The following is a 9,721-nucleotide window of genomic DNA, read 5'->3' as shown; positions in this document are numbered from 1 at the left end:
GGGTGGGAAGGAGAGAGGTACTAAGGAAATGACTGGAGCCTGGCTGAAGGAAGAATCTCCTCTTAGTTGGAGAATTGGTGATCATGTGAAATGAAAAAGGCAAAAGAAATCCTTTGGGTCTGAACATCAGTGAGCCCACCAAGGGCTGGTTCCCTCCTGGGCCTTATAGTCACCCTCACACCCTAGCCAACCAACACCCTCCGAGACAGATTTCACCAAACAATCATTTTTCCATAATAGTCTTTAATACTAAAATGCATTAAATTTTTGAAGCAGAGAAAACACATTAAGGGGAAAACAGAGAACCACCAGATAAAAGGAAACAATGTGGCAGATAACACTGTCTAAAACATAACTGTAATAATTTAATAAAGCTGCTTTATCATCTTCATAAAATAGAGTGGTGATTCTTTTTTGTCTTTTTTCTTTTTACAATGATTCAATCACTGTGAAAATGTACATAACATACAGATCAGCATATACAACAATTTCATCTTCATATAGTCAGCAACAGAGACTGCTTAATGAGACATACTGTACTTGCATCCCTCTAAATTTCCACCCTGGTTTGACACGTAAACAGTAATAGTGTCATCAGGCTCATTCCCCTCACTAGAGGAGCGAAGGCGTAAGCCTTTTGCAACTAATACCTTAGCATTCAAATAGCACAGGAGGTATTTGTTGCTGAATTTCTAGCTCGAGCTAGTCTGGCTCTTGGTCATTAAAGTCTGTATCCTAGCCTTCCTCAGATGAACGCCAGCCAGTGCCAGTAAAAATCTACTTAACCAGTGCTGTAATGGTGTTAGCTGGTTTGTTTGCTAAGGTTGACAGCAACTTTCAGTTAGTAACAAGGTCATCTTTAATTGCCAACACAGCTGGAGCAACAATCAGCATCATCAGTTTTCCCTAATGACCTACAGTGCTTTCCAATCAAGATCAAGTTTTTGTGGGTTGTTCTTTACCAAGAGCGCCTTACGATATATATTTCAGACAAGGTGGTTGATTTTCTTTGTTTTACAAAAGCAATATGAGTTCTATTGGAAATTAATTCACTTTGCACAACATGTGACCCACAGGCCAATTCCAGCCTCACAAGAAAACAAAGAGAGCTGCAATAACTTCATTAGGACAATGTGTTTTGCTCTGGAATATTTCATATCAATATAAAGCCACCCAGTCCCAGCCCCACCCCCACACATCCCCTTTGAATATTACTTTGTTACATACTTAAACTAAAGAACAACATCTCAATACACTTCAGTGTCAGCAGATACAATTTGACTCATGAAATGACATCCCTAAATGTAATTTTACCAAGAAGGCAAACACTAGGACTGTATACAATGGACTTCTTAAGCTCATTTATGCCAGTTTTTCAAAGGCAGGTTCTTATTACCCTGGGTAAAGAGCCAAGTGGACCATACTTGTCAGGATGCTTTGGGGAACATTCAACATCAAAATGATCCCCATAAAGTGAATTGGAATCCCAGCCAGAACTTCTATTATGTACAATAATAATCCTTTTCCCACCCTGAATGCACAGTCAAGCTATCGCTACACCCTTGCCTCTCCCAGAACTGCCCTTTATCCTTGCTGCTTCAAGTGAACTGCTTTTGTTTTGCTTGTTAACACGATAGAGCTATACGAAAAGTTCAGCTGAATTCCCTTCAGACAATCAGTTGTATGCTGAAGTAACACTATTGGGATGACACTCTGGGTGGTTCCAATTTTCAGAGTTCTAAGTTGTATTCCTTTAATATTTTTGATTAGTGGTGAGAGGGTCACCGACTAATCAGTTTAAATGGGCACCTTAGGTGCAATTAGCTCTATTAGGCAGGTTCACACTGGAGCAGTGATACTCAAAGTGTGGTCCCTGGACCAGCTGCATCAGCATCACCTGGGAATTTTGAAATCAGCAAAGACTCAGGCCCCATTCCAGACCTACTGAACCAGAAACTCTAAGTGCGGGGCCCATCAACCCGTGCTTTAACTAGTCCTCAACCTTTAGTGGGCATCTGATCCATATGGATTGCTAGGTCCCACCTCCAGAGGTTCTGCTTCAGTTGGTCTGCGTGAGGATGGAGAGTTACCATTTCTAACAAGTTCCCAAGTGATGTTGGTGCTGCTGGTCCAGGGACTACACTTTGAAAATCAGGAACTGCGGGGTCCCTTGGCCCATTACCTATTTGGGCAATAAGGTGGGCCATAATTTACTCTGCTGGCTTTAAGAGAATCGAAGGGATGGTAAGTTTCCTTCTGAACAGGTTCATAGATTAGTCAGTATAGGGAAAAGAAAAAAGAGACTCCACACAGCATGGCTCCCTTCTTCCTATTCCTTGTATGTAGTGTATTCCCATATTTGGGGAGAAGCAATCAATCAATGCAAACTAAAACCTTCATATTGCATGAAGATGTTCATCTGCTCAGGGACGTGCCCAAAACAGTTATTAGTAAAGCAAGTCACGTCTCAACACCAACTCCTCCCCAAAAGGGGCATCAGAATAAATGGAATAGAACTCCCTACGATTTAGGAACTGAAATTGCTGCCTCATATTTAAATGTGTAACATGTTTAGAGAGGAAAAGAAGAGAATATTTGGCCCTCTGGCCTTTGTGGCTTTTCATCAGACATGCTCAAAAGAAGGGGAGAAAAACATGAGCCAAAAGAGAAATTTAGGATCCTTGCACAAAATTCCTATTTGCAGCCACAGCCTGCCTATAAAACCAGCTTACAAAGCCCTCCTAGGATGCACTTGTGCTTCTGGGAGGATGTATACATCAAACAACTGTAGAGGAGAAAAAAAAAGATATTTTCTTAATGAAGGGAATTCTCTGAACATGCTCAATAAAGGGTTTGGAAGCCAAAAAAAATGTCTGACTGCCCATTGTGAACAAGTATTTTGAGAAGGAAAAAGGATTGGTCTATCACTTAAAACTGAATTCTGGAAAAAAAATTGGAGGAAAATAAACACAAGAGAAAAGCAGAATCAATGTCACCCCTACACTAACATTTTAAACTTGGCTGGTTTAAAATGGTTAGTGTAAAGACATGGCAGCCAGTGGCCCCTCTGGCTCAATAGTCACATAACATTGAATGTTCCCACTTGCCACAATCTTTTCAGCTCCCTCATTCTGACTGAGCATAATAAGAAATACACCTATACAAAAACTGTCAAATCTGACTTGAAAGCGACCTTGAGGTGGTAGCCAACAACATGATATCAGGATGGATCAGGTGAGGAACAGTCTAAATTCTACAGGCAGCCATCATAACTTAAATGGAAAAAAATTAATTTTTAATGTGTTAATCAAATAGTCTATTCACTTGCAAACAGAAATAAATACCTAATTCAAAATCTACTACTAAAATGAAATGAATCAAAGGGGAAAAAAGCAAGAGAATAAAATGAGCCAAAATGAAGATGCTATGGTAATTGATTTCTAATTGTGTCAGTTTCAGAGGGAAATTTGCAGCCACACCAATATTTTGCATGAGGTAGTATTCATCACTGAATAAGAAATAAGGATGAATTTGTAGCTTCATTATAACTTCTTTTTCAGAAATATTCTCCCCTACGTAACCCCATCCCCACTGCCTTACCCACCCTCCCCAAAACCATCCCTCCTGCAAAAGAAAATATTCCTAGTAATGTATAAAGCCAGGAACTCAGGCAAAAAATAACTAAAACATTTAAAAGATCAGACTTATCTACCTAAATTTAAGAAAATAAATCCTCTTTTGCATTCTTAGTGCTCTAACCTCTAAGCCTTTTTTTGCTGGATACTCTTGAATTTCAAAAAATGAAACAAATGAGAACATAACCACAAAACTTGTTTCTCTAGAAACAACTCTTTTAAGACCAAGGCAGAGCAAAGGTGACATATTTGTCTATTTTTAAATAATGAACTCTTAGGCTGCAAGAATACTATGTTGGCTAGTGAATATTAATAGACAGTAAATAAACGGGAGTTCGAGGAATGTTAAACAAACAAAAAAAGAATGTGTGTAACAAACTTGTTAATAAAAAAGATGTATTCCTAGCCTACAGCAAAGAGTTAGCTAAATGTAATGCATTTTTGATAGTTTCCTGTTCACATTTTTAATTTAAAAAAAAGTGTTAGTCATAAAAAGACGAGTTCAAGTGTCCAAGTGTCTCCATTTAGAAGGCACAGTAATTGAATTAATGATGCTGTTACCTGTTACCTGTCTTTTCCTAAATGTACACTTTGTACTGCTTACTCTATCCCTATTTATAATCCTACGATACAGAGCAACATGGAGTTCTCAATTCCAGCCCATGACATGCTTTGCAGTCTAATTCTAATCATGACGGGGAAACACTGAATCAGGAAGTGTGTGTCTGAAAAGATGCTTATTTAGAACTCAAAATAGATTCAGTCTTTTTGAGTTTTAGATGATTGGAGATAAGGAATTTCTAAGCCTGGAAACTGATAACTTCAGGAGCAGCTTTCCTGTTCAGGGCCTGAAAATCAGAAAAATTGATCTCATAAAATTTTCAGCACAGTATTTCTGACAGCTGCAAATTAGATAGCAGAATATCCAAGAATGTCTTTCTGCAATGATCTATCATGGATCTGGGCAGAAGACTGAAAGTCAGGAAAAATACCCTGCAACGTGGTGAGCAACCACTCCGTGGGTAGACTCTGTGAGTGAGTATCCTCCAAGTACTCAATCTATATGTGTGGTGTTACTCATTCACTTGTTGTCTCAGTTGTTTGCACTTTGTTTTTATCTGTAGTTTTATTTTAGTTTTTTAAGAAAAAAACACCAACTTCTAAAAGCCTTTTGCCATCACCACACACGTAGCAATTTGCAATATCAAATATGACAATAGCACAGCTAGCAAAAGGGTTCTTAAAGCAGGGATGTCCACAGCAAAGTAGTGGCATTGGAAAGTACTCGAGCTTCAGAAACAACCATTTGGGGGCTTGATTTCACATCACTGAATCAATGAATAGTACACAATAAATGACCATTAACTTGTCTACACTACAAAACAGTGGCGAGCCTATTAAAGGTGTCCAGAGCTTTTTTTTTTTTGCTTTTTTAAAATGTAATCCTCCACAAACAATGGTAATTTTTATTATAATTTTGACATACAAAAATATATAAATCCAAACACTTAATACATAATACTTTTCACAACTGAATTTGTCTCTGCTTCCCCAACATCAAGGCCCCATGAACAACTCAAGCCAAAGCTAATTTGCTCCAACGGAACACCCCTGCTGCCTGTTGAAACGAGAGGGATTGTCACAGAATGATAGTCACTTATAAACAATACATTTAGGGAAAGCTCTGAAATACAGCCACTCAAGAACCAACCATTGGTGAGCAATTAAAACGATCAGCTCCTGCTTCTTTGCTAGCCAGCATGGTTTCTCTCTCTTCTTCCCCAAGACTGATTTAGAGAATGATATCCTTCAGACGCTTCACGCCAGGAGACTCTTTGTCTCGACCTTCCTTCAGAATAGGGCTGACCTCATGCACGACTTTCTCGCCATCAGCTCCACGGGGTTCAGCTTCAGAGGGACGAGAAGGGCCATTGTTGACATACTGCTCTAGATCGCGGGCCGGGGGCGCCAGGGCAACGGTGTAAGACACAGAAGGCTTAGTAGGCAGAGGGCTCTTGAGGTGCAGAGGGGAGGTGACAGGGCTAATAGCCTCACAGCCATTGCCTGCCTCCCGGATAGCGCCGTTGACTTTGGGGCTGCAGATGGTCACATCAACAGTCCTCCTGCCTTTCAGGGTGGGCCTCTCCTCAGCTGGGTGGTCGCTGACATCCTTTCCAAAGGTTGCAAAAGTCCGCTTGGTGGGGCCGCAGTCATCATAAGCTTCAACATCGGCAGCAGTAGCTTCAATGGACAGTGCAATGATGTTCCTCACATGCTCAGGGGACTTGGAGCGGGTGGGCATGGGGTTCCGGGGCATCCAGCACCTGTCAGAGTGGCCAAGAATCCGGCATTCTTCCCTGCAATGAAATCCTTCATTCTGATCTGTTTGGAGAAAATAAAATGTCAATTTCATCAGCTTTTCCCAGGAATCATTGTTAGTCCCCAGTGTTCTGGTTTCTTAGGTACCCACAGGCCCTTTTGGGAAATGATACTTTTAGATAGTCCTTTATTGCCTTTTGGAACAAGTGTGAAGAATTGGATTTTTAAAAAGCTGCAGATCTCTCCCTCAATACTCTCCCCTTCTTTTTTATTTTTATTTTTGTTGCTGTTCCCACTGCTGACAAAACTAAAAACCTAAAGGAAAACACAGTGTGATGAAAAAATATATTTTTAAGAAGTTTATCCTGACTGCAGAGGTGCTGAGAGTCAGCAATTTTATCAACAACTCCTGTTAAAAATCAACTGTGTTTGAAACTGGTTCCAGCAGAAGAGGGAGTGGAGGCAGAGCAGGGAATCCAACAGTCAGTATATCTGAGAAGTCTTGGCCATGTTTTTGAGCAGTATCACTGTCAACCACATTCCCACCCTACCTGTTAATGATATGCAACGCTTAATTTTAGATTAGTAACATGCTTTCTTTGAAAACCCAATCACGTCACTTCTTTTTGACCACCAGTCCCACCAGCCAATCTCCTCACTAAACCATTTACATAATTTCATTTCCCATCAGAAGGAATATATTGAGATCTCTTCCTTACATGTGACCCAGAAGGTTCAATTGGCCTTATGCACACATCACTCATAGATTGAACATCATTTAATTATACCCAACTAGCCATCCCTCCTTATCTTTCTTATCTGCAGTTTCATTAGGGTCATATTTCTTAAAATAATTCTTTCTTGGATTACCTTAACCCTATCATAGAAGATCTCAGCAAATAGAATTCATAATTATTGGCAAGACATGCTTTGCTCTTTTCATATCGGTTCATTTAGAGTTAAGGTTTTAATTTGGCTCTCAGAAAGGCTTTCTACAGGGGCTTCACTAAAGCATGGACCCAGGGTTAACATCTACCTGTCCACTGGAAAACTATTAATGTCTGGTTTACAGCTCTAGTTTTCCAGATCAATTTATATTTGTTACATTCTTGCATGAGGATGACCTAATGAAGGTTTTCATAACATTGCACAATGCATCAAAATATTAGCAGCTTAACATTTATAGAAATCTTTGGGGCAGGATCAGAGGAGGTGGGGAGACCACAAGAGATCGCAAGGACAAAAAAGTACATGTTAAAAAAAAGTTATAAATATGCGCTGTGACTGCTTTTTTTTTTTTGCAGGAAGAAGTCTGCAATTCAGGGTCTTGCCTGATATTAGTCTATATATAACACACTTTCCTTATACAATTGTATTTCTGTGTTTTAGTCTGTTTCTTGATTTTTTTAAAGAGTAAATGACGGAGCAAAGAGGCACTGCTCTGCCTCAATCATCAAAAGTTATTTTGGTAAAGGGGCAATTGGGAGGGGGCTCAAGAAATAATGGTTGAATTCGGTGTATACTTCATCATTTGGAGAAAAAGTGTTAGAAGCAGCTAAACATCAAGGCCTAATCCAGGCTGAGTCTAGATTTCAACACAACTCTGGAAATGGCCTTTAACCTAGTCTAAAGTATGGAAAGGCTAACCAAAGGTAAGATCTCCTTCAATGCACCTGGACACAATTTGCCGACTTATCTTTAAGATGGCCATTTTAAGCCCCCTTTCAGTACTGAAGAATGAAACTTTCAGAATTTTGCAGAGGTGCAACCAAATAGCAAATGAGCATTATCACCAAGAAGATAAGTGCCTTCCCCATACACAGGACAATGCTTCTGCAATCTCCAGCACAGTTCCATGTCAAGGTTGCCTGGCCACCTCTGCAAAATGAGGGTTTGTCAAAAGCCCTTTCTCTGCCTCTTCCCTGAAAACTCTCAGTGTTGCCATCTGATAACTTATCATTATTCAAAACACATATGTTCTTAGAGAGTGAAGTAAGTCAGAAAGAGAAAAACAAGTATTGCATATTAATGCATATATGTGGAATCTGAAAAAATGGTATAGACAATCTTATTTACAAAGCAGAAATAGAGCCACAGACGTAGAGAATAAATATATGGATACTAAAGGGGAAAGGGGGGGTGGGACAAATTGGGAGATTGGGACTGACATGTAAACATTATTGATACTATGTATAAAATAGATAACCTAATGAGAACCTACTGTGTAGCACAGGGAACTCTACTCAATGCTCTGTGGTGACCTAAATGGGAAGGAAATCCGAAAAAGAGGGGATATATGTATATGTATAGCTGATTCACTTTGCTGTACAGTAGAAACTAACACAACATTGTAAAGCAACTATACCCCAACAAATTTTTTTTTAAAAAAATACACATATGTTCCTGGGAGGCAGAAAGTATGAAAGTATGGGAAACATGTTGGGATATACTTGGGAAACACTTTGTGTAGACCCAAACATTATGAGTGGAAGAGTCTATAGATGATCCACCCACATTCAATTTCATCCAAATCTAGTGGATGACCCCAGTATCCCTCCAGTAGGACAGAGTTTCACACCTTCAGAGTTTCCCCAAAAGATGCTTCTTCCTCAACATTTCCTCTGAGGCTTATCTCATAACTCTCTAAGCAATAGCTCTAAAGAATTAGTTTGAGTGTTTGTTTGGAGGTGGGGAGTAAGGAGGTGCAAGTGGGGGAACAGTTCAATAACTAACTTCCATTTCTATAACTGAGTGAGCTCCCTGGAAGTCAGAAAAAAAAAGAAAAGAAAAAAATGTCTGGAAGGCTGTGGGATCCCTGTCCTTTTTGTCCACAATTTAGGGCACAGAGGCATAGAGGCCTTAACCTTTGAGCCATGGAACCACAGCCATATGACCAGCTATGAAGAGGAAATCCCAGCTGACCTTCAGACTGATATTACAGGTCACTTGCTCATATGCCCAGAGCAGAACAGTGATGAATGACAATCTAGTAGAATCTTCTCAATAGGCTCAACATAAAGCTCTCAAGTTTCTTTTAAGTTTTTAGTTTCAAGTAGCTATCTTAAAATTTGAAGAGGTACTTCTTTTCTCAACACAATTCATTAAGAGAACACCATTCATGTGTCACCCCAAATCCACATACAGTGCTCCTTCCCTATGGTAGGCTGCTTCAAATGAACAACATAAGGAGACATGGATCCCCAGCATACACAGAGGGCAGAGACCCCAGAGGTAGATACCTCTAAGATCTTATGAATTGACAAAGACCAGAGCAGGGAACTCAATCATCTCAGAAGCTTCTCTGCAAAGACAGTGCTTGCTTTCAGCTTTCAGCTTACCCACTGCCTAAGTGAATAGATCACTCTCTGGGAAGAGAAAAAGGTAAACTCACTCAGCACCCCCAGGAACGCAATCGGTCTAAGCCTACACACCAATCTCACTAAGCCCACCTCATTTACTCACAATGTCTCACTCCTGGTTTAGATCTGATCTCTTTATTTCCTTAAACCCTTAACAAGGGCAGTGACTTGCTGCTTATCATTTTAGTATCAAACAACACTCAGTGACATTTGTGTCCATACTATTGAAACAAAATCTAACCTAGCTTTAGTGTTTATAGACATATAAAATATGAAAGAAAATATGGAGAATATAGATGGACAGAAAGAATGTCTTCCCAGCCCAAGGTAACCTACATTCATAAATGCAATGCAGATGAATTACCTTTAAAAATCAAAACTTCAGTTTAGTAAGGAAACTAAGTGTGC

General features: G+C 39.7%; 1 protein-coding gene across 3 annotated transcripts in view; it reads right to left on the bottom strand.

Moving 5' to 3' along the window:
- Positions 1–5,427: 5,427 nt before the first annotated feature.
- Positions 5,428–9,721, bottom strand: part of PCDH19 (protocadherin 19) — a 108,199-nt gene continuing 103,905 nt past the window's right edge. For all 3 annotated transcript variants that reach the window (XM_060138181.1, XM_060138183.1, XM_060138184.1), the window contains one exon: positions 5,428–6,017. In XM_060138181.1, the coding sequence (XP_059994164.1) occupies positions 5,428–6,017 (590 nt within the window). The remainder of the gene's footprint in view (positions 6,018–9,721) is intronic.

This window comes from Lagenorhynchus albirostris, chromosome X, assembly GCF_949774975.1.
Source record: "Lagenorhynchus albirostris chromosome X, mLagAlb1.1, whole genome shotgun sequence".
In the NCBI taxonomy this organism is placed as follows: domain Eukaryota; kingdom Metazoa; phylum Chordata; class Mammalia; order Artiodactyla; family Delphinidae; genus Lagenorhynchus; species Lagenorhynchus albirostris.
This window is presented reverse-complemented; position numbering and strand designations above follow the sequence as displayed.